We start from the raw sequence: 25,181 nt of genomic DNA, 5'->3' as shown, positions 1-25,181 counted from the left end.
TCTATAGGTACATCAGTGATAAAAGGAAGACGAGGGAATTTGTGGGCCCTTTCTGGAAGGAAACGGGAGACCTGGTCACCCGAGATATGGAGAAGGCTGAGGTACTCAATGGCTTTGCCTCAGTGTTCACCAGCAAGAGTTTTAGCCCCACAAATCAAGTCCCAGAAGGCAAAGGCAAGGACCGGGAGAATGAAGAACCATCCACTGTAGAGAAGATCAGGTTTGAGACCATTGAAGGAACCTGAAGGTGTACAAGCCCGTGGGACCTGAGAGATGCATCTGTGTGTTGTGGGGGAGCTGGTAGATGAAGTTTCTAAGCCACAGTCCATCATATATGAGAAGTCGTGGCAGTCTGGTGAAGTTCTTGCTGACTGGAGGAGGGGAAACATAACCCCCTATTTTCCAAAAGGGAAGAAGAAAGACCTGAAGAACTACAGGCCAGTCAGTCTCACCTCTTCTTCCCAGCAAAATCACAGAGCAGATCCTCTGGGAAACTATGCTAAGGCACATGGAAAATAAGGAGGTGACTGCTGACAAAGAACATGGCTTCACTAAGGGCAGATCATGCCTGACAAATCTGTTGGCCTTCTACAACAGGGTTACTGCACTGGTAGATAGGGGTAGAGCAATTGACATCATCTACCTGGACTTGTGCAAAGCATTTGACATTTTTCCACATGATGTCCTTGTCTCTAAATTTCCTATGTACTCAAACTCTTTTCATATAAGCCCTCTTACTAACACCACCTTCATAAACCAGCCTTAACAGACAGTAATTTGGTATATGACAGATGACTACAGCTCTCTAAAAAAAATCACCTGGATTTTACTGTTTCAAAAATCAAGTAATTTAATACAAGTTCACATTCAGTTATGTGAGCAAGTGGATCTAGAAAAGATTCAGAATAAAGAAAGGCTTCTAATAAAATTATGTATCTCTAGCCACTGCTGGAAAAACTATATAAAGACAGACCCTTAAACTGACTGACAACAGCCATTTATATAACACAGTATTCATTTTCACCCTTAGAACCTGTAGTAGTACGGGCCATCAGCACTTTTACTTCTACTATTACAGCACTGAAAGGAAAAACTATAGGGCTGTAGAGACTCACAATATTGGCTTGTTTAAAACAGCAGCATAATACTATTAATAAAATAATTACATACCAATATATCAGCTGGGGAAAGCAAAACTGGAAATGACTGATCAACATAAGCTTCCACTCCTTCCAATTCCTCCGTGCCTTTTTTAAGGGCTTCATCTTTTCTTCCTCCTTGGCAGAAGACCTTGAGAAAGTTAGCCTCTTCATTATTACATCGCTCCTCTGACTTGAACAACTTCAACTGTGAAATAAGTTCATCTCTTTCCAATTTTAAGGCTTCAAGCTCTTTCACGTATGCCTTGATCTGATCTTTCAATTTTGCAGTGCTACCTTGCAGTTCATTGATTTCTCTCTGATTAGCTGCATCTTTCTGATTCAATGTTTGCACCTGAAAATCAAGTCTAGAAACTTCTAACTGAAGACTATAAACATCTTGAGCCTGATTTGCATCTTTCCTTTTCAACTCAGTTTCAAGTTCTGCTGCTTGTTTTGTTAAGTATTGCAACTCATTTTTGTCAGCTTCTCTTTGGTCTGCCATTATCTTAATCTGTGCATCTTTTTCTAGAATACTTGCTTCCCTCTCTTTCAGGGTTTCTTCAAGTTCTTGAATGCGAGAAGTAGTAATTCTTGCTTCAACCTCTCTCTGAGATGCATGTTTTTGGAAAAGGCTGTGTTCTTCCTGAAGTGCATTGTACTGTGTTCTTAGAGAGGTTAGTTCTGCAAAGCGCTGCTTTGATGACTCCTGTGCGTTTTGGCATTTTTTCTCTAAAATTTCCACTTCCATTTTTAACTGTGATTCTTTGTCTTCCAGTTGCTGCTGCAGAGCTTCTCTAGCGATTGAGACAAGCTCTAGCTTTTCCTGAAGTTCTCTCACATTGGTGACTAGCAACTCATTTCTTCTGTCTGGATCAGTATCACCCTGACAATCTGTCAATCCCTTCAATTCATTCTGAAGGTCTTCCACTGATTTTTCCAATTCAAGGTCATAAAGATCACTTTGGTTGTCACTAACTTCATGGCATGCTGGTCCAAACTGTGCCAACTCTTTTTGAAGCTTCTCAATTACACCATGAAGTTGCTCTGCCTCTTCATCTTTGTCCTTACGCAGCCGTTCCTGGTCACTACGAAGATGCTCAATAACAGATCTGAGTTCTTCGATTTCAGATTTTTGGTTTTCCACAACCTTAGCAAAAGGATAAGGTCTGAATATTAACATGTGTAGGAAGAATTGCTATTGCACATAGAATTCAAACTACTTCTGTTTTGTTTTTTAAAATCACACATTTGACAGAAGAAACAATTACAGATTTCAGGTGGGTAGCTACTCAGAATACTCTCTACTTTGCTCAGAGAATTATCAAATAGTCTTCATTTGCAATATGATTCTGTACATGTTGTTTACATCAAAATAAAGCAATAAACTTCTAGTAAATTTTCTTACCGTATTCTCCAGAGTGTTCTCTAGCTCTTGCTTGAGTCTTTTCATTTGTTCATTCAAATGATCAATTTCTTGATTCTTTTCTTTAAGCAGTGCTTGTGGGAATGACAGAGCTGAGGTATCGCTAACACCTAAGTCCTGATTTTGCTTTACGTGAAGTTTTGTTAGATCCTCCTGACGAGAAAAACAGCAGTCTCATTCAAAAGGACTTACTTTCTCCCCCAGCCTAGTAGCAGAACAGACCTAAGGGCTTTATTTAAACATTCTCCTCCTTACTATAATGTTAATTTAAAAAAAACAGCAATAGCTACTTTATTTGGTTTTGTACCACTGGATTAAATTGCCACAATGTTCCTTAACTTCCAAAGTAACAGATAAACACTAATTGCCATACTGACAACCAACCAGTTTTATAACTTAACAACATTTGCTGTGGCCATAGAAGTCAGTCAGGAATGCATACAAAATAGCGTAATGTTTACTAAACAACAATGCTGCAGGCTCAATCTATCAGGACCAGAAAAAAAAGCTAAGCTTTTAATGTCAAACGAACATGGAAGATATTGCCATAAGCATGAATCTACAGTATCAGGTTTTTTTTCTAGATATCTTTTCCCAACAGGAATACAATAATCTCTTGACAACAGGAATGAAGTACATATTTATCACATTATGAGATAAAGACCACAACACGCAAGAAAGGAGGTATCTGAAGTTTTACCTGGTACACACTAAAGCCAAGAAAACCTACCTTCAAGTACGCATTCTCTAGCTGAAGCTGGCTGATGCTGGAGGTGCTAAGGTTTTTTTGCACCTCTAGCTGCAAGTTCAGCTGCAATATCTCCTCATTTTTACTGGTCAATTTATCTTTATATTGATCTAGTTGCTCTAACAAGCTTGCAATCTAGAAATAAAGAAAATGCATAGCTGTTTTAATTTAGTCTCCTATTTAATCAGGAAATAAAGTTTCATTCATTGCTATGTTTAGTTAGAACAAGTAGCTTCAGCAGATTCTATGGTTTAAACTCTCCCTAATTAAATTAAATAAATTAACAAAATATCTGAGACAAAAAAGAGTAAGAAGCTAGTTTTCCAGCTCCTCAGCTAGGTACCAAACTGCTGCAATGGTGGTTGTTTGTTTTCTTTAAAATAAAATCTAACTGGTCATAAAAGATGTGTTAATTTACGTTCTGAACAATCAAGGTCTGACCGCTGATGTAGTTTGAGACAGCAATGAGAAATGTTAGCATTTGATGTTTAATGTAATCATAAGCAGTAACCCAAACACCATTCTCCTCCTCTCAAAAGAGCGAAATTAGCACCGCAGTGCTAATCCCAGTACACAACTATCAAAAAAATTCTGAACATTGACAACTTCGCCCTGTAAGACAGTCAATAACTACACATTTCTCACAGTTTTTCTCTCTTGCCTTACTGTGTAGCGAGGTTCAAGTGCTTTAAGAAGAAGGACTGGTGACTCCTGAAATAAGACTTCTAGAGATACAAAACTTCAATGTGTACAAAATGAGTTTTTATTAGCTTACTGCTCCTGAAACAAAGGTGTAGAGTTAACCGAAGGGTCATCCATGCTTTATTTTCTTTACACATCCTAAACTGGACTGTATGTTTGTATATTACACAGGCAAAAGTAATTATGCAAAATTACATAAAAATACTGCATGTGGGATGAGTGTGTGAGTATGCACACATCTGTGCACGTGCACCCAAAAAAAGGTCTAAATAATGTTATCAGTTATACTGCACTTTAGCTTAGCTTGGTACAAGTACTCATCGCTAAAATTCGCTGGCCCACAAATTGTAGAGGGTCAGATGACACCATTATGCATCACTGGCCCTCCTGTTCTTAAAAGGATCATCGCTTGCTCTCAAAGCGAAACAAAAATTTATCTGTTTCCTGCTGCACCTCAACTTTGGGAGGAAAGGAAAATCAGTTTACAACAGAAATTGATCAGTCAAAGCTGATGTGAATCATTGCAAGACAATTTCCAGAGGAATGGCAGACAGACAGACAGAGGGACAATAAAACAAAGAAAAAAAAAACGAAGTTTAGTTAACACCAAACCACAGAGAATACAAGTCAAAAAGGCACATTTACTACAAGAACTTTTGTCATTTGATTTTTGAATGGCTTAAATTCTCAGCTACAAGTTTGCACAAAATGATTCTAGATTTATGTGAGCGACCCCAAAATCTACAGAACACTAACAAAACTCAAATTACCTCTCCCTCTTTCCTCTGAAGTGCTTCCTGTTCTGCCTGTAACTGTTCCTTCAGCCCTTGGTCAGAAGTGCCTTCTGTGGGTACTCTGTGCCTCGCTTCATCCAATTTAGATTGTAGGGCAGAGATCTGAATAAGGTTATTGTACTGCTGCTGTTGCAATGCTTCTTTATCCTGCAAAGTAATTTTTATGTTACAGTTAATTGCTGTCAATATACAAACCCATCTGGACAGAATAATCCTACCAGAATACTTCTTTATCCCTGAAAAACCCCAATGTAAGAACAAAAATATTAATACTAGGTCTATAACAACAGGAATGCAAAATAACTGAATGTTTTTAGCTCACCTGTAGGTTTTTACCCCTTTATTTTTTCTAATCTAAGTTTACCATCCAAAAATTTAGCAATCAGTGGTAGTACTATACTTTCTCTGTTACACAGTGTACTGTATATTTGTTTAATAATCTAAACATCTTGCTCTTGTAGCCATTTCCAAATTGATTATGGTACCACATATTTGCCAAGCTAAATGTAAGAGGTGGAGAGTTTTGGGTAGACCAAACACCTACTACAAATATATCATGATAAATCAAAAAATGAAGCACCAGCACTACATTTTTGCGTCAGATTTGTCGTCTGACAAATTGACAGTTTTCTTCCTTTATTTATTTTTTTAAAACTTCTCCTTCAGTCCTCTGTGTGGTTCTAACACAGTCCTTAGGATCTGGGTCAGTTCAACACAGAAAGCTTCACTTGCGAAGTCATCCAAATAGCATGCATACATATTTGTACTTAAAACGATAAAGGAAAGCTGGACATGAAACCTATGGCAGGAACTGCCTCTTCAACACTTATTCTGACCATAGCTCAATAAACGTACCTCTAATAGGAGGATTATTTTAGATTCATTATATAATTTGCCAAAAATAAATTGACTATCTTTTCTCTAGTTAAAGAGAACTAAGACCCAGAGTACATGGATAGCATCTTCTGATCTTAAAATGAAAGAGACATCAATAAAAGTAAAAAAAATTAGAAAGTTTATGTTGTACCACACTACCAAAACAGCATGCCCAACAACACATATTTAAAAGAGCTGCCCAAAACTTCATGCAGATACTGAAGAGTCCGTTGGACTTCCACCTACCAGCCTCTAAGCAGTCCTCACTAGCCTTCTGGCAGCTCTGGGGCAGTCCCCACATACACAAAGCACACGAGAGGAAAGGGGAAATTACAGGAGATACAGCCACTTAAGTTATGATGAATTTTTCTTGCCATCACGCAGTATCTGTGATATTAACCAGCCCCTCAAGTGTTTTGCTGCCATACACTATGATGAAACCCAAACAACATTGGTGTCTATCTTTAGTTTTGATGTCAACTAAAAGACAGACATTATCCGCACCATTTTGAAGCTCATCTTGATCACTCACAAAAAGCTCCCAATAACTACATGCAAATCTGGATTACTGCAGAATCAGGCCACTTCCCCTCAGATGTTCTTCCATTTATTGCACAGCAGAGCTACAAGTGTGTCATGGTGTCTGCACAGCTCTGCACACAGGAGTGATGTTTCTCTTAACATTCTCCCGTTGCTACGTTCTAAGGTCATAACAGTGACCCAGCAAAAGCAAGCAGCAACCCAGGCAAAAAACAGAGCTTTATGCAAAGCATCAATGTAAAACCTGATTCTGGATGCCTGTGAAGTTAGGGCATACTGTGGTACAACCTTTTCCTGATTCCAAAACATGTCGGATAAGGATAACAGGCTCCTTAAGTGAGTCCCACTTTCAAGACCTCAAAGCAAAAGAATGGGCCATCAACTCAGAAGGAACAAGCCTCTCCCAGCACAACCCTAACCAAAACCATCAATGTTATATACCAACAACCTGGGCAACTGAAAGAAATTGGGCCAGAAAAGAACAAGGAATACCTGCTCTATGACATGATAAATAGATGTGGTAACTGTGAATTAAGACACTGCTCTTCAAAAAAAGATACAGTTCCATATTCAAAGTTACTCTTTCCAAGGCCTATTTCTTATTAGCACTAGTCTCTGTTAGCTGCAGTGCCTATAGTTTTGTTTGTTGAAATTTTGGGGGTAGTAAAAATTATAGTTGCCATTCAAATCAAATGTATTTTTATAGAAAAACTTCGTGACTTGCAATCATTGAGAGCTCATTCGACATCTATTTTCTGCACAAAATTGCTTCATGTCAAAATATTACAATCACTACGGTTAATAAATTCAAAGCTGCAACCTTGTTTAAAACTGGTGAATTAGTTTCTCGAAAGAGTCTAAATTTGGCTTATAATTTTTAAGAACAACCAATTGACTAGGACATTGAGAGAGCTAAAAGAATGTTTTTAATTCACATGGATAAAAGAAAGCCTGGACAAAAAGCAAAATTTCAGGGACAAGAGTATTGCAGTCTCTGTCCACTCCAAGGCAAACTAAACAGAAAAAAAAAGCTTTCATGTATTTGTATTAAATTACCAAATAGCTTAGGTCTCTAGAGTTCTCTGGTTCAACCTCTAACAGCAGAACAAACTTGGCTCTGGTCAGGGCCTTGGACAGCCAAATTCTAGACATTTCAGAGAAACCACTGCCACTCTGAATATCTTTTTCAAATGTTGACTGACCCCAGTATGACTTTTCCCACTGCCATTTAGTTGGAATTTTTCTTGTTGCAGTTTACGCTTGTATTTTTTCATCCTTTCAGCATGCAACTCAAGTCAGGCTTCATATTCTCTATAACTTCACATTATATGATTGTTGGCAACAACATGATCTCCGCAAAGACAAACAAACCCTGTCTTTCAGCTTCCCCTCATAAATCATTTGCTTCAGTCCCCCAGCTATCTTATCTTGATGGACCTTTGTTAAACTTGATCTAGTATTCCTCTGTCTTTATTGTTCAGGGGAGTCTTGAACAATTCTCCAGATACAATCTCACAAGTGCCAAATAGTAATATTAGTACTTACTCTAAAACTGGCTACTCTATATCACATTCAGCTTAAGTTAAAACAAAAATATTTTGTTCACAGTTTTTAAAGTAAAAAATAATGGAAGCAACTATTTACAGAATAATAGAGAATATTTAGTTTAGATCACGCTACTCTCAAATCCTCAAACTTGACAGACACACAAACAACATTTATTGAAGGAAAATTGCTGGGAGGAAACAAATATTTAGGTAGGAAACAAGGCAGGAAAGGTTATTCAGATGTTTGTGAGGAGACAATTTTGCTAAACAGTATGTAATTCCTTTAATTAAGCTGTATTTAAATCTGCTGTAGTAACAAAACAAATTCTGGGAGCATGGCAAAAAAACTGGCTCCAGTGGCATATAGCAAGAAAAGCTACTGGTTAAGCTTATATGATTTTAACAAAGTTGCTTACTGAAGACCCACCAGATTTAATATTCAGTAATACTATCTCTCAGGAACTTCCAGAGAAGAAAACCTTTGATCCACTGAAATATGACAACTGTCAATATAATAAGTCAGCTTATGGTCCATAAATGCATAGGTTGTTTAAAACACTGGCTGCAACGTCTGCCACTTAATAAAACTGTTTAACCCTTGAATGCAAGGAATAGTCTCAAAGAACACTATTAACAGAGTCATTGATATTTGCTACAAAGAAATTGTCTGCCTAATGTCTTTCCAATTAACTAAGTATTTTAAAGTTACCTGTTTTAATTCGGTTTCTACTTTCTTCATTTTCTGTAGTTGTTGTTCCAAGTAGTTAACGGTCTTTGAGACTTCAGTATTGCTCTGCTCCAGTTCTTGAACTTGTGCCACCAGTTTTTCTATCTCTTTATCACGAGCTATGATTTCTTGATGCTTTTCCTCCTTTTCTAATAACAGCTTATTGTAATCATCCATTTTCTCTTTTATTTCTGCTTGCAGAGAGTCTACCTGTACGGAAAACACATTATATAGATATTCAGGCAACATACTAAGCTTCCAGTTGGAGGCAAGAGTCATTTCATGGCTAAGCATGAAGAATTCTAATATGAACTAAACTAATACTAAGATCCCAGAAAAGAATAAAATCAGATGTGGAGAAAGGATGAAAAAGTAACTTCCTGAAGTCTTGTCTTCCAAATGCAGTGGCTCTTAAGTACACAACTGATTACACACACTTTATATTTTTAGTATTCTAGCAAAATGCTGCAAGGAAGTATACACTCTAGTCCCAATGCTCATCAGAAGGAACTTTATTTGATTTAAGATAAAAAACTCAAGATTAAATGGATTATTACTAATAGCACTGGATGTATTTCTATAACCTCAGAACCCTTTTTTATTACTTCTGGAAACTGCAGTTTGAAAGAAAATACCAAAATTTGAAAGAAAAATATGCAACTTAATCAATGTCTAATATCACATTGCCAGAAAGCTAGTGCTGCAATTCTGCAGATAAGGAAACACTTTCACAACCTTCACCCCCATGGAAAACTCTCAGATGGTAGCTCCAAGCACCAGTCATCACTTTTTCCCTTTGCTCTTCGAGGTATATGAGCAGGATTATTTTGTGAAAAACTACGAACCTCTAACTACTACATGCAGAAATTAAAACTTCAAATGAACTGAATTGTTTCAGTGCAAGATAAGCAGTTATTGACAATACAGATTCATTAAGCAACTGTATAAGAACCGTTCTGATGTGTTTTGGCAGACTGCAGACATACCTCATCCTACCCACAAATGTCATGTGCTTAGCTACCTCCATTGTGTCCCTTTCTCCATTTAAGTTTTAATCCTTTTGAGAGAGGTTGCAAATAGTTACATCATCTAGTCCTATGTTTTTCAGAACTTTCCCTTTACTAAGCCACATAAACACTAGTGGTTCGTAAACAGCTATCATCCATCTAACAATCTTGAATGAAAAGCAAGATAATGGCCTGAACAGTCTGACATACTCTGAATAACTTTCCATACATCCTTTATGATTCTGTATGTTCAAGATTTAAGGAAAGACTGCCACAGAGGTATACCTTCTGGGTAAGGACGTATCTTCAACAAGTCACATGGCCTTCAAAGCAAAATCTTTGCCATTCTTTTTCTGATCTTTGCCACAATACAAAGAACACGTAGGCTATACGTGTGATACAGCCTCAGAAAGTCATAATGCACGGTATTCAAGTAAATGAGAAGCCAAGATGGGTAAAGAATGATATGTAATAACTCTACTTCTAACAAAATCTAATTAACTCCTATCAGAGGTTACAGAAGGCAAGTGACAATCTGGTGTCTTCCAGCATGGAAAATTCACTCTGCCAAAGATTCAGTTGTTCATACAGGATCTGCTTCTATAGCACTGATTTACATAATCACAGAATTACAGAATCATCTAGGTTGGAAAAGACCTCCAAGATCACCTAGTCCAACCTCTGACCTAACACTAACAAGTCCTCCACTAAACCATATCACTAAGCTCTACATCTAAACGTCTTTTAAACACCTCCAGGGATGGTGACTCCACCACCTCCCTGGGCAGCCCATTCCAACGCCTAACAACCCTTTCAGTAAAGTTCTTCCTAATATCCAACCTAAACCTCCCCTGGCACAACTTTAGCCCATTCCCCCTTGTCCTGTCACCAGGCACGTGGGATAATAGACCAATCACCACCTCGCTACAGCCTCCTTTAAGGTACCTATAGAGAGCGATAAGGTCGCCCCTGAGCCTCCTCTTCTCCAGGCTGAACAAGCCCAGCTCCCTCAGCTGCTCCTCCTAAGACTTGTTCTCCAGACCCCTCACCAGCTTCGTTGCCCTTCTCTGGACTTGCTCGAGCACCTCCATGTCCTTCTTGTAGTGAGGGGCCCAAAACTGAACACAGTACTTGAGGTGCAGCCTCATCAGAGCTGAATACAGGGGGATGATCACTTCTGTAGTCCTGCTGGCCACACTGCTTCTTATACAGGCCAGGATGCTGTTGGCCTTCTTGGCCACCTGAGCACACTGCTGGCTCATATTCAGCCGACTATCAACCAGTACTCCCAGGTCCTTCTCTGCCAGGCAGCTTTCCAGCCACTCATCTCCCAGCCTGTAGCGCTGCTTGGGGTTGTTGTGCCCCAAGTGCAGGACCCAGAACTTGGCCTTGTTGAACTTCATACAGTTAGCCTCAGCCCATCGGTCCAGCCTATCCAGATCCTCCTGCAGAGCCTTCCTACCCTCGAGCAGATCGACACACGCACCTAACTTGGTGTTGTCTGCTAACTTAATGAGGGTATGCTCGATCCCCTCATCCAGATCACTGATAAAGACATTAAAGAGAACTGGCCCTAGTACTGAGCCCTGGGGGACTCCACTAGTGACCGGCCTCGAACTGGATTTAACTCCATTCACCACGACTCTTTGGGCCCGGCTACCCAGCCAGTTTTTAACCCAACAAAGCGTACGCCAGTCCAAGCCAAGAGCAGCCAGTTTCTTGAGGAGAATGCTGTGGGAAATGGTGTCAAAAGCCTTACTGAAGTCAAGGTAGACCACATCCACAGCCTTTCCGACATCCACTAAGCATGTCACTTTGTCATAGAAGGAGATCAGGTTCGTCAAGCAGGACCTGCCTTTCATAAACCCATGCTGACTGGGCCTGATCGCCTGGTTGCCCTACAAGTGCCGCGTGATGACCCTCAAGATAATCTGCTCCATGAGCTTCCCTGGCACTGAAGTCAAACTAACAGGCCTATAGTTTCCTGGGACTACCCTCGGGCCCTTCTTGTAGATGGGCGTCATGCTTGCTAGCTGCCAGTCAACTGGGACCTCCCCTGATAGCCAGGACTGCTGATAAATGATGTGAAGAGGCTTGGTCAGCTCTTTCACCAGTTCTCTCAGTACCCTCGGGTGGATACCATCCAGTCCCATCGACTTGCGAACATCTAAGTGCTGTAGCAGGTCACCAACCATTTCCTTGTGGATTATGAGGGCCACATTCTGCTCCCCATCCCCTTCCACCAGCTCAGGGTACTGGGTAACCAGAGAACAACTAGTCTTGCCGCTAAAGACTGAGGCAAAGAAGGCATTGAGCACCTCAGCCTTTTCCTCATCTCTAATTTCATAGACTGCACATTAAAGAATTGATGGAGAGAAAATTAGTTAGTATACACATTGAAGTTTCATTAAGAGCAGTGCCACAAACAAAAGCTGAAGGCTGTGGTACAGTATATCATCATAATTCCATTATCTTTATTACATTTCTCAGCTTCCCCTTGCATGCCAAAAGGCACTTTTAATGTAAGTAACTGAATATAATATATCTGAACAACAGGCCAGAAGAATTCTGGAATGATTTGGGTTGGAAGGGACGTTAAAGATCATCTAACTCAACTCCCCTGCAATGAGCAGAGGCAACTTCCATTAGGCTGGGTTGCTTAAGGTCCCATCCAACCCTAGCCTTGACCACTTCCAGGGATGGGACATCCACATCTTCTCTGGGCAACCTGTGCCTCACCACCCTCATAGTGAAGAATTTCTTCTTTATAACCAACCTAAATCTACCCTCTTCTCACTTAAAAACATTACTCCTTGTCCTATCACTACATGCCCTTGTAAAAAGTCTCTCTTCATCTTTCTCATAAGCCCCCTTTCAATACTGAAAGTCTGCAATGAGGTCTCCCCAGAACACTTTCTTGTACAGGCTAAATATCCCCAGCTCTCTCAGCTTTTCTTTATAGATGAGGTGCTCCAGACCTCTAATCATCTTTGGGGTCCTCCTCTGTACCCACTCTAAAAGGTCCACATCTTTCTTGTTCTAAGGGTTCCAGAACTGGATGCAGTACTCCATCCACAACTATCAAGTACTTATGGACAGGAAATTAAGTTGAAAGCAGTTTCCCAGCCCCTGCAAGAATTCTGCCACCCTAAAACATGCATCCTTATCTCTGAGTCAAGCTGAAGCAGACTTGACAAAGGAAGAACAGGGGAAAAAAAGCATATCTAATAATATCTAGTAGAAGAGATTGAAAGGAAAAGGAAAGAAAGATTAAAGACATGTTCATGTTGTTTTCCCTACCTGTAGAATCAATTCATAGTTCTGTATAATGTTCATTTATGCAAAAAAAAAAAAAAGAAAAAAACACAAGAAAAACAAAAGTTAATCTTTGAAACCAAGTATCAAACAAACAAGCATCTGAACAAAAGGACTGATTTATAAGCTTAAACAGGACACGGCATAAAGACAAATATCTTTTATTAGAACTGGTATAGCTGGAAAAATTAAACCAGTTTGGAACCCAGAAGCTTTTCCTCAGATGTGCTTTGTAAAGCAGAGTGTCTGCATTCTTCTCCTCCATAGTTACGTAAACTGGATGCATAGGCTGTGAACATTTACTGTAACGCACAGGTTCAAATAAAGCATTTATTTCTACCTCTTTAAGTAATACAAGTAATCCCTCACCCCAAATGTAGCCCAGACATGCAGCGCATGTAAAGGGTGTGGGGGCAGTTGAACCTGCTCTGTGGGACCACAGGAAAGAAGTCTCTCAAGAGCCAGTCCCCAAAAGCAGATACAGTTTTTGGCATTTAATTGTAGTAAGCCTCCATTAGCCACTAAATGTGATTTTACTCACCCCATACTTTCTCAGCTCTCCTGAAGTTTGCAATTTTGCTGAAAGTTTTAACTGTTCTTCTAGCTTCTGAATTTCTTGCTGAAAATCATCACGTTCGTGTTCCCTTTCTATAGCTTGTTCCTACCGACCCAGACAGAGAAAACGAAAACCTTTTTAGAAACTCTTAATTTCATTAAAATACTGAGAAAAAGAAAAATCTTTATTTTTTAAATTTAGTTGGTTTTGTTTTTTTAATGCTGTGAAGAAGCTATGCTCACTTACAAGTAACTAAAAGCTTTTTAAAGTACTTAAAGTTTAGCTAAAATTTTAGTGGAAGACAAAAAATTGACTCCAATGTACATACAAACTAACATCAGCAATTAATTTTAAAAAAAGGAAAAATTGTCTCATAATATTACAGAAAAAGATTTATTTTTTCCTGTCTTTCTTTTAAGTCTAGTCTTGCAAGACTAGAATACCAAGATCAAGATTTAAAGAAAAGAAGCAGCATCGTATTTTAGGAACCATCTTCCAAGTCACAATCACAAACTAAGAAGAATATTTATCACATCCAAAACCACGAAAGCATGATATCAAGTTTGCTTACGTCCATGAATTGCCGCTGTTTTTTAAGCTGTTTTTCAAGGACTTGGATTTGCTGTTTTAATTCAGCAACCTCCAATAACTGCTTAGCCAGGTCTTGATTACTATGCAGCTGTTCTTCCAGTTCCACCTCCAAAACTTTCATTTGAGAGCGTAAGTTGGAATGGTCCTTCTCTGCCTGACACTGAAGTTCTAATTTCTCCTTTGCTAAAAGTTCTACTTCCTTCAGTAGACCTGAAGAACACAAAAACAAAAAGGTTATTAGAGTAGAGTACAAAAAAAAAACCAACAAAAAACCCTAAGGCATTCTGAATTTAAAGGATTACGTTCAGGTACTTTGAGAGCAACAAAACCAAATTGACCATCCCCAGAAGTTTTAAAAAGACACACAAAAGAAAGTCAGATACTTACTTGGCTGCCCACCGTGTCCTTAAAAATTTAAAAATCTCTTTGTTAAGACTACCATATTTACAAAAGAAAATGACTCCTAACTAGGAGTCATTCAAACTCCCTCCCTCAGTCTCTGCCCTTTCAAACCCAGTTCCACACCCCTCCTGCCCCAGAGGTTCTTTGCAAAGCACACAAGATCCTCACTCCTACAAATTCATTTCATTCCAGATGTGCTCCAACCCCATGTTTAAGCCCCACACACCAAATTCAGCCACTCAGTCTCACAAATACATCCTTCCAACTGCCCCATTCTTCACTATTTTATCTCAAGTCCATGCCACCACTTCCATCCCAATGTCCCACCTTGCTTAAAATCTCTTCGAAACTAAGCCTTCTAATACTGAATTCTGAATTCTTCCAAAATGTTATGCTAGGATCCTCTTAGACCTCCAACATCTAATCTCAGGTTAACCTCTCAATTACTCCTCTGCCTCATGCTGTACTGGATACTGCTGCTGATGTCCATGCTGTGGAGTCAACACCCAGCCCATCTACACAGTGGCCAATAGTGCCCAGTCTTACCCTGAAGCTAGCTGCTGTATGAATGCAAAGTTAGCCTTTTTCCTGAATTTGAGTGGAGATTAAAACACAGAAAGATCATGCCTGGAGAAAATCCATTCAGTTCTGAGACTACAAAGGCAAGAAACACCTGGGAAAAAGATGTCACACATTTGTGCTATACAGATAGTGGAAATACCATAACCATGAAAATGTGCAAAGCTCAAGTTATCCAAAGCTGATTTATACCTATAAACTGTATTGCCAACCAGTTGGATACACTGTTTAGGTGACCCAAACCAAGACTGATGTGAATGAGCACAGAAGTAGGAGTAAAACTATTTTGATGCGATTATAGATAAAAATGACCCAAACACAAAAAGAGAGTCTGGTTATTCACTATTTAATGCAAAGTCAAAGAATTATAGAATGGTTGAAGTTGGAAGAGACTTCTGGAGATCATCTGCTCCAACCCCCCTACCAAGCAGGGTCACCTAGTACAAGTCACGCAAGAACTCATTATTTCACTTTTCAAATGCTCCATTTTTTTCCATCTGAAATATTTTCAGTCAAAGAGGAGAAACGTAAGTCTATGATTCCAGCAAGGACCTTAACCGATCGTTCTAGACTGGCTCCCAGGATGGGAGAATTCCCTTTTCCAACCATGATCAAATCAATCCACATGATTTTTGGCTTAATTCCTTTCCAAGTTACTGTTACAAACTTCAGAAATAAGGCAGTACTGTACCTTCATTATAACATCTTTACTATTGCTTCAATACTCATAGTTTTAATTAAATTTATCTATGCTTCAGAATAAGCAAAGAAACAAACATTTCTGTGTTCACATTTAAGAGGGTATGTGTCACAAACCTAAAATGCAGCAATAATATTCACATTAAAAATTGGTGAAACTGTCACAGCAATAAGGATAATGAAGCACTTGAACAGACTTCAGAGACTGAAGTCAGACTGAAGTCTGTCTCTGGAAATTAAGAGGGTGAAAAAAGAAACAAGTAGGTTCTATCTGGGGACAAAAATGTGATATAAATGAGATCTTGAGGTCCATAGCAAACTTACTGTTCCATAATTCAGTCACCCTGGTCTCTTACTGTAGTTAGCTGTGCTTCCTTCACATTAAGAGGATATTAAGACATGCAAGATAAAAGTTAATTGAATGAGAGAAAATTCAGGAGATATGGAACTGTATCAAATTCTTTAACCATTTGCTACCCCCAGTAAAAAAGCTACCCATGTTAACTTTCAAAACCAATCGAAATGGGTAATGCTTTCAGTGACAAAATTGCATATCATTAACTTGATTTCTTGAAGATGTGTAGCATTAATGTACATTGACAATGTGAGAGCAAAAGATGCACCAGTTGGAAGAAAAAAAAAACATTTTGTTTTGCAGTCACATGAGACAATGTGCTAAGTGCTCTTCCCTCACTCACACAGTTACACTGTCAAAAGGCTTGTGCTGACATTTTAAGTTTGCTCCTGGCTGAAAAATACAAATCACAAAATTAACAAAGGACGTTAAGGAACCACTGGAGAAGCAGATATACATGTACACTACAATATCTTAAAAAGCTCCACTCCTGCTAAATTATTTTTGTCTTTGACTGATAGTCTACAAGTATATTATAACAAAATTTCACTCCAGGCACTGTTTTTGCAAACTTACAATTATTAGCAGTGGCATCTCAGATGCCTACAAAATAACAGCAACTATGCAATCATTATGCCATGCTCCTTAACATTTGAGTGCATTAGAACTGTGCCATTGATAATCACATGAATTAAGCTCTGGTGTTTCCAAACCAAATGTTCACTGAGTTCCAGATGTAACTCAAGCTCTGCAGAATGCATGCAGGCAAGCAAAGAGACTCTGCCAAACCAATTTCTCTCACAACCTACTTGGGTAGTGAGATACAAGAGCATCCTGTCATCAAGAGATGCAACAGAGCAAGTTATCCAAGGCTGAAACAGATGGTCCAGTAAATGCCAAGGACAGCCTCAGCTCTATTAAGCAACTGAGCAAGCAACATATGCAAGCCATAGCTGCACAACAGAGAGTATCTTCTATGAAGAGCAATGTTTTGCCATGCGAGAGTCTGGAATAAATTAGCACTCTGCTGTATCCACTTGCATACACCTAGTGCGTAACAGATGGCAAAACACAAGCATACTGCGTACAGATATATGTATACCCACAGCAAGGACACATATATGGACTGGCCCCCTAAGGGAAGAACTGATTCTCTTTTGAAAATGAGCACAGGAATTTTTTCTTCCATGTTCTAAGTAACATGGTAATTAATGAGTTGATGGCTTCTTTTTAACTTGAAAAACAGGGCTATTGCTTTCTGAGAAACAACATGACGATTAGATAAAACTGAAATAGTTACTGACACCTCCTCAGACAGAAATGCAAGTTAGTGGAAAAAGTAGCTAGGCTAACAGATTTTACTTGAAATTGAAAATGTTTAGTAGAAAGCACTTACCAAAATTTGGCAATGTCAATAAGCATAGTCTGTTCAAACAACAATTTCTTTTTTTAAGCACACGTTCCCCAAGTGTATAAATGTAGTTTCAAGCAACATGACTAGATCATCAGATCAGACATTTGTTTATCATTGGGACAAACCTGCTATTTTATTAATGTTAATTCAAATCATGCAATTCCACTTCAGCAGTGTCCTGGCACGATCGTCATTAGCAAATGCCAAGCTCCACTCTAAGTGCATTTTACTAGCAAGGCCATTCTACTCACATTAGTGCTATGCATCAAAAAAAAAAAGAGGGGGGGGGGGGACGTGTCACCTTTTCAAGGAATAAGCCATATCAATCAACTCCAAACACTATTTTTAATTATATTTTCTACATATTAAAAAATTTCAAACTAGAGGAAGAGTACCATAGAAGGCTTGGGTGGGGGAAAGAGGGTGAATTTTAGGGCTCACAACTTATTACAAACAACTGTTCTAATAAGTTCTAATAAGCTGCCTGGAACGCGGCTACTAGGAAAACAGAAATCCCAGAAACACTAACCAAACAGGCTAGATGTTCTCCCTCGTCAAGTGGACAGCAGCAAATTTCAGTGAGGTGGTTAAAAAAATTATGTTAAACAAGTTTGAGGGAGATCTGAAGGAATAAAAATATAGTAACTGGCAAGACAGCCCAATGCAGTTTTTTTGCTCTAACTGGAATGTATCTAGATAATTCTTCCTTATCCACCCAAGACACTTAGTATATCCAGCTCATAACCTTCAGGAAGAGGAGGGGGGCAAATACACCAGAGAACTTACCAGATGTGTGTGTATAAATAATAAGAATTAAAAAACATGTTAAGAAAATGATATTTTGAGTAGACCAGAAAACCAAATCGTGGCAGCTATGAATTTATCAGACCTAGAAGTTTGCTACTCAGGAATAAGGTAGGCACACTTCTGTTTAGGAAAAAAAGGCACATCATTCCATTTTGCGTCTGCAAATTTTACTTCAGCATTAGACTTCCAAAGTCGGTGTAAAACTCTATGGCTCCTTCTCACTTGTTTTCTGTTTCTTTTCTCCCATAACCATCCTTCATCATTCTGCTCTCCTCCCCCTTCTTTTTTCTGATCGACCTATCCATTAAATTACATTTCTCATCTCCCCTAGACTTCATTCAGTTCTTGCAGTATCTTTTAGCTCTATTTTATTACTTCAATTGATTTTTTTCCTCCTCTCCCCCTCTTTAACTACTTTAACTGCCCACTACATATCATGAGAAGTTCACAGCAAGCTTAAAAGGCCCTATCGCCTCAACAGCAAAAAGAAAGCTGTCAAACATGATGATAATGGCACAATGCACTTTAAACCCAACAGCAGCAAAACACTTTTTTTCCCTAAAGCACTGATCAGTAAATTGAATAATCTTAGTTTTATAGTTCTTTTCTGATTAGTCACATAAGTCTTTTTTTTTTTTTTTCCAAGATACTCAAAATCACAGTAATTTCTTGGGCCTATTTATGAAGTACTATTCCTCTTTGTAAAAATAATATCAAAACTATTAATTCATTCACTCAGTGTTACAGCAACATAGACCAGGAAAAAAGACACACACATTACAAACCTGATCCTTCTTTTTGTGCTATATTTGTGTACAGACACATGTACAAGGCAAGAACAGGACACTTTGATCCATTCTAAACCACTAGAAATTCATGCATAACACAGACAGTTCCTTTTATTCAGCAAAAACCCACTTCATCTTAATTAGGACACAAAATTCCTTACCATATCAGTCAACCCATGCCTATAATTGGACTAGAACTACCAAATAAATACTTTTACATTTTAATCATTGAAGTTTGTTGCAACATCAACCTAAGTGATTCTATGAACATTCTTCACTAGTCATGCATTTCATAAAACAATTGATACTCTCTTCACTCTTTTTCCCAGACTGAGATGGAATACTTAATGCCTTAACCCCCCCTTTTAGTTCCAGTCAGGGTAATCAAAGCAGGGTTCAGTCCAGTGGGATTCAAAGCACTGGCACAATTTAGTGTGTTTGCAGTCTGTCATACATTTCCATGACAGCCAGAAAAGTACTTGTGTTTGACAGTATCAGAGAACAACTTTGTGTTTCCTTTGGGAAACTATAATCCCTATTGTAGAGCAAGAACGACATGCTTTTAGTTTCATTTACGGACCCTGAATCAGTTTATGTTCTTCTGTGTTTCCACTGAGGATAACAGACCTTCCCCCACTTTTTCCTCTGCTTACTGTGGCAAACAATTGTAGATTCTGTAAGCCAGGACAACCTGTGTGAGATCACTAATCAATTTTCTTCTATCATAACAGCAATATATTATTGATATGTCATATGAGAGCTCAGAGATAAACCCAACTTTTAATACTGACACAAGTACAACATTCTGATTGAAAATTGAGTATTCTGATTGCACTATTTGAAATGTTCAGTGCAGAGTCAAAAAGCAGAACAGAGGATAGTGAACCATGAGATCAGGACTATTCACTAGTACCGTTAGAACCACTCCTCACCAAGAATTGCCTGCTCCTGGGTTAGCTCCTGGAAGCGTTCACGCATGTTCTCCAGCTCTACAACAAGGCGACGCTCAGATTCTTCTTTCAGATTCAAAGCCTCCTCCAATGCAGCTTTTTCTGCAACATAGCCTTCAATAATGCCTGAAATCCCAAGTCAGAATGCAAATAAAGCAGCAGACAAACTCATCTATTGGAAAAAAAACAGCTTGAAAACATGAGTAAACAATTTAATACAAAGAATGGAATGATGTAGAAAGGAAGTACAAGATGACAAACTTACACTGTAGCTAGGCTTTTTGAAGTATCTTGAGGAAAAAAATGTACCAGTTATATACTCTAATAGATTCTATGAGGCTGTCATGTCACAAAATTCCTCAAAGAAAGTGGAATGTACATGGGGATTATCAAGCCTTGATGGCTTGGGATCACCTCAGAATGTAGGGCAGCCTGACATGTCCTCTACACGGGACAAACCTTCAAAGAAATAGAAACTCTCCAAAAAGTAATATCAAGTGCTAGATTCAGAGCCCAAGAAATCCACAAATGATTCACATAAAGAAAGGAAACAGGATGTTGGAGAGACCACGTAAACCTAAAGGAATATGACTGAAGAGGAATGGAAGGCAGATGCCATGATTAGGAAGAGAAGATCAACTTTAAGGACTTAAGTACCAGAACATGGAAACCATAAAAGTCTCCCTTGCATAAAGGCAAAAAATGCAGGCCAAGTCAGCATACTTCAGGTCTTAATCTTCACAAAGGGAAATAAGTCTAATGATATGCAGTCTGTGATAGTGTTGAGATCAACAGCCTCAACCTTCCTGTCTCCTCTAGAATCTCTTTATGCTTGTACTACCATCAAACATTGCTTAGTTCACGCTGAACATTTCCAGGGTCATACAGGTGGGCAGCTCTATACCGCGAGTACATTATCTTCACAATAATCCAAACTCCCATGTTTAGATATGCAGGAATACAAACTGCTGTTTCAAAAATTATGGTGTTTTTCACATGCAGTCAATTGAATAAGTATAGGACTAAACACTATCATACTTGCCCCAGGGAAATACAAATCTGCTAAAGTGAATTAAGTACTAGATTTGAAAGAAACAATCCACGCTTCAAGTAACCGAGTAATCTGAAATGCAAAAAATAGATTACGGACAGGCAAGCAACAATGAAACGCATATCATACATATTTGGAGGAGTGAGTTATGAGTAAGTGACACAGAAATCTTTTCATATTGGCTTAATTCTCTTACCCTCTGCTTTATGAAGTTCTAGTGCCAGCTGATTCTTGGCCTCACTTTCCTCGGTTAGGCACTCCATTAGCTCTTGGTGCTGACTAACCACCTGAGCAGTCTCCTGATTTTGGCGGCTGAATTCATCTTCCAATTGCACATGGATTTCATGCCTTTTCTCCAGCTAAAAATGAGCAATATCACTTAGCATGAGAACTTGGATGCACATGCAGTGCAATGATAACTACAGGCATTTAAACAAAAACCTTACCCTTAATGCATAACAACTATCAAAAATTAAGGGCCAGCTTTTGAAGTTTTGTTTTAGTATTGGGTTGTTTTTGACCAAGACCCCTGGGCATTCTAGTGATTCCATGTTTTCACTGCAAAACTTCCTTAGGCACATAAGTTTCTTTACTGTGCATAAAGAGATATCTGTCTGTTGGCCAGGCTGCTCAACTCCCTGAACCATCTACGGTTCAAAGCATCCTTGCACTTATTAAATTCAAGAATCATAGAATATCCTAAGTTGGAAGGGACCCACAAAGATTGAGTCCAACACCACAGCACTACCTAATAATCAGACCTGATAATCTACCCACCTAATAATCAGTCTGAAAGCATTGTCCAGATGCTTCTTGAACTCCAGCAGGCTTGGTGCTACAACCACTCTTGTGGGGAACCTGTTCCAGTACCAACCATCCTCTCAGTGAAGAAAACATTTTCCTATATCCAACCCAAACCTCCCCTGTCATAGCTTTATGCCATTTCCTTGGGTCCTATCGCTGGTCACCAGAGGCCAGTGCCTGTCCCTCCGCTCCTCTTGTGAGGAAGGTGCAAGCCGTCCTGAAGTCTCCCCTCAGTCTCCTCCAGGTTGAAGAAACCAAGCGACCTCAGCCTCTCCTTCTGTCTTTCCCACTAACAGACAGTGAAGTAAATGCACCATCTGGTTTCCAAGATATGGCACCTATCCCAGCAGATAAGACATTTCACAGAAGTGAGCAAAGTATGATTGAATTCAGCTGATGAAGGTGACCTAGAATCTAGATCTGCCATGGTTTAGGCAAATTCTTTAACAAGTTGGCTACGTGGTACTAAACTTACCTCAGTATCCAAAAGCAGCATCACCTCATTCTAGAAAGGATTTTTAAGGACCATGAGTATAACATTTCACATCAGTATTCTGTGCAATCCAGGGATAAGCATCTAATAAGACGACTAATTTCAGATATTTTTCCCTTCATACTTTCTCTTAAATTAGGGGCTTCTTTTCTCAAACCAATTACTATACTGAATTAAGTTCTCTAAATGTATAGAGTACTCTGGCACCTACCTCAGATTTATGATGCCTATTCCCAAAGCTGAATATCTTGACAGTAATCTCAGTAGGGAAATACTCAAATTCTTTTGTGATATTGAGTCCAGCTCCTCTTATTAAAACTCAGTAGTATATAATTACAAAGATGTTTGCCTGCTCCCATCTACATATTCATAACATTTTAAGATGGGACTGAATTTTCTTTAATCTACTCATCAGTGTTGGGAAAGCATCAATGTCAAGTTTTTGAGAGGTTTTATCACATTTAACTCTGTTCTCCAGAAGTTACCAAATGCATCCAAAATACTAGTTTAAATTTACTTAAGGCAACCAACTTATCTCTTTCATATAGGATCTCCTCTAAGAAAAAACAAAAAAACAAAAACCAAAAAACATTAACTCTCATTTATAAGAAATACTCAAATAAAGACCAAATATTCATTGTAAGAAGCAGGGGATTCACATGCTTCCCTTTACTGATAATGCGTCATGTATTCAGAAAAGATATTTTTCCTCATGGTAGCCAATCCCACAAGGTGCTAAATATACAAGCATTAAAACAGATTTCACATTTTCAGAATAATTATACCTCTATACAGGTAAAGACATTATCTTACTTCTTTAGTTGATTCTGCAACAAGTTCCAACATTTTTTCCACTGCAGTGCGCAAACGATGACTAATTTTCATAATCATTTCTTCATTTTCACATGCCATTTCTGGCTTCACAAAAACACTTTCACATAAGTATTGACTCAACTCAGACCCCTCTTCAGTCACTGGAGACAGCTGGTTGTGTTCTGTGAGAGTTTCATCAAGCTGTTCATCTACTGAAAATAAGCAATCTATTTAAAAACATAGGAAAATGACACAGAACTGGCCACTCAAATAACAACTGACATCAGCCAGCAATACTGCTTAATCCTGAAGACATATTACAAGGTGAAAAAACTTGTCAGCATGGAGTTATTTCATGTTTACATATTAAGACAGTCTTTTGCAATGCCTGGAAATGTTGTGCTATATACAAGAGGGACTGAGGTTCTGTATCCATCAAATTAATCCTTCCTGTCCTATGATCCATTCAGCCTTCTCAAGTCACAGTTTAGTATTTTCACTACTAAAAATTAAAATGAAAGAACACTGACAGATACTATCTTAAGTGTGGAAAAACTTTGAAACAAAGAAAAAAACATAAGAGACCCATTCAGAGCCTCCTTCATATAATATGAAAAAGTCATTTTTCAAGAACATGAATCAACTAAATACAGTTATACTGATTTGTACTCACATTTTTCTAGGTGATGCTTCTCTTTGGCTTTAAAATATTGTGCAAATCCCGTTTCTTCTGTAATACTGTGACTTTCCCTAGAATCTCCAGAAGCCAAACTGTCATCAAGGCAAAGACCAATCTTGCTACAGATAAGGTCCTCAATAGCTATTGTAGCCTTCACCAACTCCATAAGCAATTTCAAAATATGCTGATAAGATTCCTGCATTTTTTTCCTAGAACAAAAATACATGAAACATGGCAAAAAATGCATATACTTGTTTTGAAGAGACTTCAAACCTACTGAAAACCTGACAGTCTAAATTAGATATCTTGCCATAGTTTGACAATTATCAGTGAAGATGATTCAGATGATTCACAAAAAAGGCCATTTTTCCACAGAGCAGACTCGAAAAACCTGTCTTTTCCATAAGTGGATGCAGAGATCACACTGCAGTCAGAAACATCTCAGGCTTCCTATCTATGCAAGCACCAGCAGGGAAAACATGTTTACTACTACAGTACCTGTGACATTAAAATAACTAGGGGAAGAAAATATTGATACAACTTCTGAAGCATGCAACATTGTATAATTCCTGCTACAGGTACTCATGACAGCTTGAATAAATAAGCAGAAATACCAAGGCAGGCACAGAACAGCCAACAACTAGTAGTCTGTCATACTTTAATATCCTAAAGGAAACCAAACAACGGAATGGAAGCTCCACTAAGCCCTGCAAGCTTACAAAACAGTAAGCAAGTTTTTTTTGTTTATAAAAAGATGAGAAATGGAATTCTTCTGGAAGATTATTCAGCATGACCGCTTCTCTCTAATCCACACATTCCAATCACATATCAAAGTGATCTACATTGCACTGAAAAGTTTCTAGAATAAAGAGGCGCTCTCTGTATTTCCTAGCTTTTGCCAAGATTATAGACAGTGGGGACCCCAAAACACCAAAGTCTCCATCAGACCACAAGGGGCCAGGGGGAGGGAGGGAAGGTAGGAAAAAAACCATGCTCTCCATATCAACACAGATTGGTAGTGACAGAACTCAAACATATTTGCAAATAAAGCCAATACTATCATTATCTTACTCTGTTTATTTATATTGGCTTAATTTAGTTATTTGTGAAAAAGTGAGAAAAATAAAAACAACCAATAAGCATTATATGACCTCAGATGGACAAACCTTTCATCCTTGGACTGCTCAATATCAGACCTCAACATGACTATCAAATTCCCTCCTTCTTGGTTCTCTCTGTCCCGCTGCTGTAGAAGTGTCTCCAGCTCACAGTTGGTCTCCTCTATCTTATGATTTAAAGATTCGACTTCCTTTTCCAGCTGTGGAAAATACAATAACAATGCACCAGACAAATCAGTGATCTTTTGCGCCATCACCAAG

At 38.6% G+C, this 25,181-nt stretch overlaps 1 protein-coding gene across 11 annotated transcripts in view; it reads right to left on the bottom strand.

Moving 5' to 3' along the window:
- Positions 1-25,181, bottom strand: part of PCNT (pericentrin) — a 100,231-nt gene that overhangs the window by 28,020 nt on the left and 47,030 nt on the right. For 7 of the 11 annotated variants that reach the window (XR_010832150.1, XM_048047156.2, XM_066999026.1 and 4 more), the window contains 13 exons: positions 24,969-25,120; positions 23,797-24,011; positions 23,124-23,335; positions 21,210-21,372; positions 19,945-20,088; positions 13,949-14,178; positions 13,363-13,482; positions 12,807-12,827; positions 8,482-8,709; positions 4,786-4,956; positions 3,296-3,448; positions 2,548-2,718; positions 1,171-2,289 (listed from right to left, as the gene is read on the bottom strand). Coding sequence is in view for 10 of the 11 variants with exons in the window: in XM_048047156.2 (XP_047903113.2) it covers positions 1,171-2,289; positions 2,548-2,718; positions 3,296-3,448; positions 4,786-4,956; positions 8,482-8,709; positions 12,807-12,827; positions 13,363-13,482; positions 13,949-14,178; positions 19,945-20,088; positions 21,210-21,372; positions 23,124-23,335; positions 23,797-24,011; positions 24,969-25,120 (3,099 nt within the window). In the remaining variant the exon portion in view is untranslated. The remainder of the gene's footprint in view (positions 1-1,170; positions 2,290-2,547; positions 2,719-3,295; positions 3,449-4,785; positions 4,957-8,481; positions 8,710-12,806; positions 12,828-13,362; positions 13,483-13,948; positions 14,179-19,944; positions 20,089-21,209; positions 21,373-23,123; positions 23,336-23,796; positions 24,012-24,968; positions 25,121-25,181) is intronic. The other 4 variants (XM_066999027.1, XM_048047161.2, XM_048047163.2 and 1 more) reach the window with 2 other exon arrangements.

This window comes from Anser cygnoides, chromosome 6 (assembly GCF_040182565.1).
Source record: "Anser cygnoides isolate HZ-2024a breed goose chromosome 6, Taihu_goose_T2T_genome, whole genome shotgun sequence".
NCBI lineage: Eukaryota > Metazoa > Chordata > Aves > Anseriformes > Anatidae > Anser > Anser cygnoides.
Note: the sequence above shows the minus strand (reverse complement) of the source record. Positions and strands in the feature narration are given on the sequence as shown.